The 3656-nt window shown below is 36.3% G+C and overlaps 1 protein-coding gene across 1 annotated transcript; it reads right to left on the reverse strand.

Annotated features, from left to right (window-relative positions):
* Positions 1–398: 398 nt before the first annotated feature.
* LOC7495306 (uncharacterized) lies at positions 399–1284 on the reverse strand. The gene has a single exon (XM_002316678.3). It carries the CDS (start codon positions 1124–1126, stop codon positions 632–634), a length of 495 nt encoding a protein of 164 aa, XP_002316714.1. The 5' UTR covers positions 1127–1284; the 3' UTR covers positions 399–631.
* Positions 1285–3656: the final 2372 nt, after the last annotated feature.

Here is a 3656-nt window from a genome sequence, read left to right on the forward strand (position 1 = left end):
ACCATTTCCGTTGGTGATTCCGTCGGTAAATTAATTATCGACGGAATATGTGTTTTACGCCGATGGAAAAATTCCGTCGGTAAAACTGTTAAATCTTATAGTGATGGCACACAAAACACTTTTCATCCAAAATTCTTATATAAACTCAAGAGCAGTTAGTTAGTTATTTATTTATTTATTTATTTATTTAATGATAGACCATTTATTTTTCATTTATGTGATTCATAATTTATGACTTAATTATCGATTGTCACATAATTTATAAGTACTTCATTTGTAATTCGTTTTCCTAAGATAAATCTTGGAAGTAAGATTCATTAGGGTACGTGTGTCTTAAACTCTGAATTGTTAGCAATCAAATTGTCAGAAGCTGAAAACTAGTAACGAACATAAATTAATTAATTTTGAAACAATGAACATAAATTAAATTATTAGTGCAAAAGGAACATAACCACACAAGGAAAACAAGTTCCTATACAAAGGCAAGAATACTGCAGCATGGAAAAAGTCTAAAGCAGTTGCACACTAAGAAAAACTAAGTAAAATATATAGTAGCCAAGTGGAAGGCAAGACACAGACACGGACATAAGCACGAAGACAGCAAAAGGGTGATCTTTTATTATCTCGATCCCTATTTTCTTGAATAAACTTCTCCTTGAAGCCGAACTTGCTTATTGAACCTCTGAATGAACTCCTCAACTCTTCTATTTAAATCTTCATTGGACATATTTGCGTACTCATTTTTTTCTTCAACAGAGTCTGGTGGCTCATAGTTTTCAGTTTCTATTCTACGTATAATGTTCTTACTCTCATCAATCACCACCCGCTTAACAATCTCCGACTTGCTACGTTGTAAAGCTTTTGGTACAACAGCCTTCTTCTTGTGACGAATAGCTTCACCACTTCTTACGGCACTAGTTTCTAGCCTCTTTCTCTCCTGGGAATTAACGGAGGAAGGACTTTCATGTTCAACACTTTCATGAACAACTGGCAATTTTCTTTGGTGGGCAGCTCGTGTCTTTTCTCGACTCTCTTTATTTATCGTTTCTTCATTCAAGCGTACTGTCTTGATAAATTCCGAGTATGCTGATGAGGGGGATGTTGGAACACTTCTTTGCCTCCTCATTACCACGTGCTCTTCATAAATATCATGTTTATTAATGCCTTTTGACGAGGAAGAGAATGAACCATAATCCACACGCAGCAATGATTAGGACGAGAGTGTTGGAAATGAAGAACCAAAACTTAGGGTTGTTGAAGGGGAGAGATTGAAAATATAGAAAATAGAGATATATATATATATATAGATAAAAATAGAGAAAAGGAAGGCAATGAATGGCCCTCCCTTAGCTTTTTGTGGGTAGTCTTTAGATTTGACGGCATTGATTGAGCCTTGAGCTAAATTTGGTGGTGGTTTCCCCATTTCCAGAGGAAGAGAAGAGGTTCGGAGCGATTATAGGAGGGTTATACAAGGAAGGCCTTTGTTTATTATTTAGTGGTTGGTGAAGTTCCAACTATTAAGGGCCTATTATAAGGGATCAAGTAGGGTGCCAAATAACTCTTTTTTTATTATTGTTTTAATTGGTACTTATCATTAACTCCTTACATTCATATAACAATATTTAGATTAAAAATAGCTAATGACAGAATAGTTTTGACTAACTCCCGAACATTGCAACATAACACATCGGCTTAAGAAAAATAAAATTAAAGGAACAAAAGGCGATTAAGGTGTGAGATAGCGGGAAAATAAACTCTTCATTTGTTGCTCTACACTTAGCTAGCTATTCTAGTTTCGTGAACAGTACTCGCTACATATAGCGAGCACTGTTCAACTCCTCAAATGAAGGTGTGAGATAGCGGGAAAATAAACTCTTCATTTGTGGCTGTTTTAGAGAGGTGTTTGGGTGGAGTTGGAGTCGTGGATGGGTTGAACGGCGCTGCTAGCTGTTATGGGTGGAGGAGAAAGAGAGTGACTGAGTTGTGGAAGCTGCCGTCGCCGGCGTGTAAGGGCAATGCCGCTACCGTTGGCCGTGAGAGAAATACTGGACAGTGGAGGGGCTTTCAAATATGAGAATGATGATTTTGTGTGAGCTTTTGGGTGTTGCAGGGACTATGGGTAAATGGGTCTGAATGGAGGTTGAAACTTCGACTGGACTTTTGTGTTGACCACAGGAGAAATGGTGGAGGGTCGACTGCGCTGGGTGGTTCACGACGTGGAGAGATGAAGGAAATGTGCTAGTGCTTAAAATAATAATAAAATATTGATGACGTTTTATCTTAAATATCATGAATGTAATAATTTTATTTTTAACTAGACAGTTATAATAATTTGAGTAATTGAAATAAAAATAATATTTCATTTCTTCTTGAATAATATTAATACTTAACTAATATAGAATGAAGTTAAAAAAGAATTTTAAATTTTATTTAAATAATTAAAGACTATTGAGAACATAGTTATTAAACCCGGCCCGGCCTGACGGGTCGACCTGGTGGTTGGACCGGTTCGGGTTTAATAAAAAACTGGCCAGGACAATAACCCGGCAAAACCCGGTCGACCCGGTAGGTCGACCCATGACCCGGAAGACCCGGGCAAACCCGGACAAGACCCGGTGAGAGATCTGAAAAGTGCAGCTCCTTCATGTGCTCCCTGACTGCCCTCCTCCTTGAACTCGTTCCAGGCATGTGATGTATTTGTTGAATAAAAGAATGTGTACTGTTGACCAGATGAGAGATCTAAAAAATGAAAAGCCTTTTCTTGCTTCGCTTACATGCTTGTTCTATGAGTGGACTACTCCATGAAGGAATAGTCCTTAATGTCATATACTGGATGCTCGAGGCTCCCCCAATTGAAAGCTGCGACAGTTGGGGAGTTTCAAGAAGACCGATGAGCACCCATTGATCGAGTTAGGGAGTGAAGATTGATGACTGTAACTTGAAGGAAATTAAAGGTTAAAAGAGACCAAACTCACAGTTTCAGGAGAGAGAGAGAGGCAACAGGTAGCAGACTGTTTTTAATTTCTGGGTTTGTGTGGTGTTTGGTTGCTTGTAATGAAGCCAGAGAGGGTAGATAAACTTTATGAGAAGACGGTGATGAGATTAAGAGCCCGCACAAAACAAACGACATGATGCATACGGTGTATTCCTTCCTCACCCTTGATGTGACCTAGCTAGCTTTATATTTGCTCCTGTGGTTATATTTGCTCCTGTGCTTATTAGTCTAAGTCATAATATGTTTTTTTTAAATTAAATACTTTAATTTAAAAATATAATATAATATTTTTTTAATATGAGATAATTTTTTTAAAATATTATTTTACATATTATTATTTATAACATGGATATTTTTTTTTAATTTTTTTATATGAAATATTAAATTTAAATTTTTTTTTTAATTTTTCCGGGTTGACCCATGAAACCCGGAACCCAGTCTCTTAGCCGGGTCAATACCCGGGCCGGGTTTAATAACTATGGTTGAGACTAAAAATGATTTAACAAAACAGATATATTTCATGCTATAATATCCAAATCATAACATTCTTGATGAAATGATACTAATTACTCAAAAATTGATCACTTAAAAGTTAAGTCAAATTATTTATAAATTTTTTAATATTTAGAAAGTCATGACAGGTTATTAGATATTGTATTTA

This window comes from Populus trichocarpa, chromosome 11 (assembly GCF_000002775.5).
Source record: "Populus trichocarpa isolate Nisqually-1 chromosome 11, P.trichocarpa_v4.1, whole genome shotgun sequence".
Lineage (NCBI taxonomy): Eukaryota > Viridiplantae > Streptophyta > Magnoliopsida > Malpighiales > Salicaceae > Populus > Populus trichocarpa.

Coding starts and splice junctions, on each gene's coding strand:
- LOC7495306 (XM_002316678.3), bottom strand. CDS start 1,126: ATGAGGAGGCAAAGAAGTGTTCCAACATCCCCCTCATCAGCATACTCG.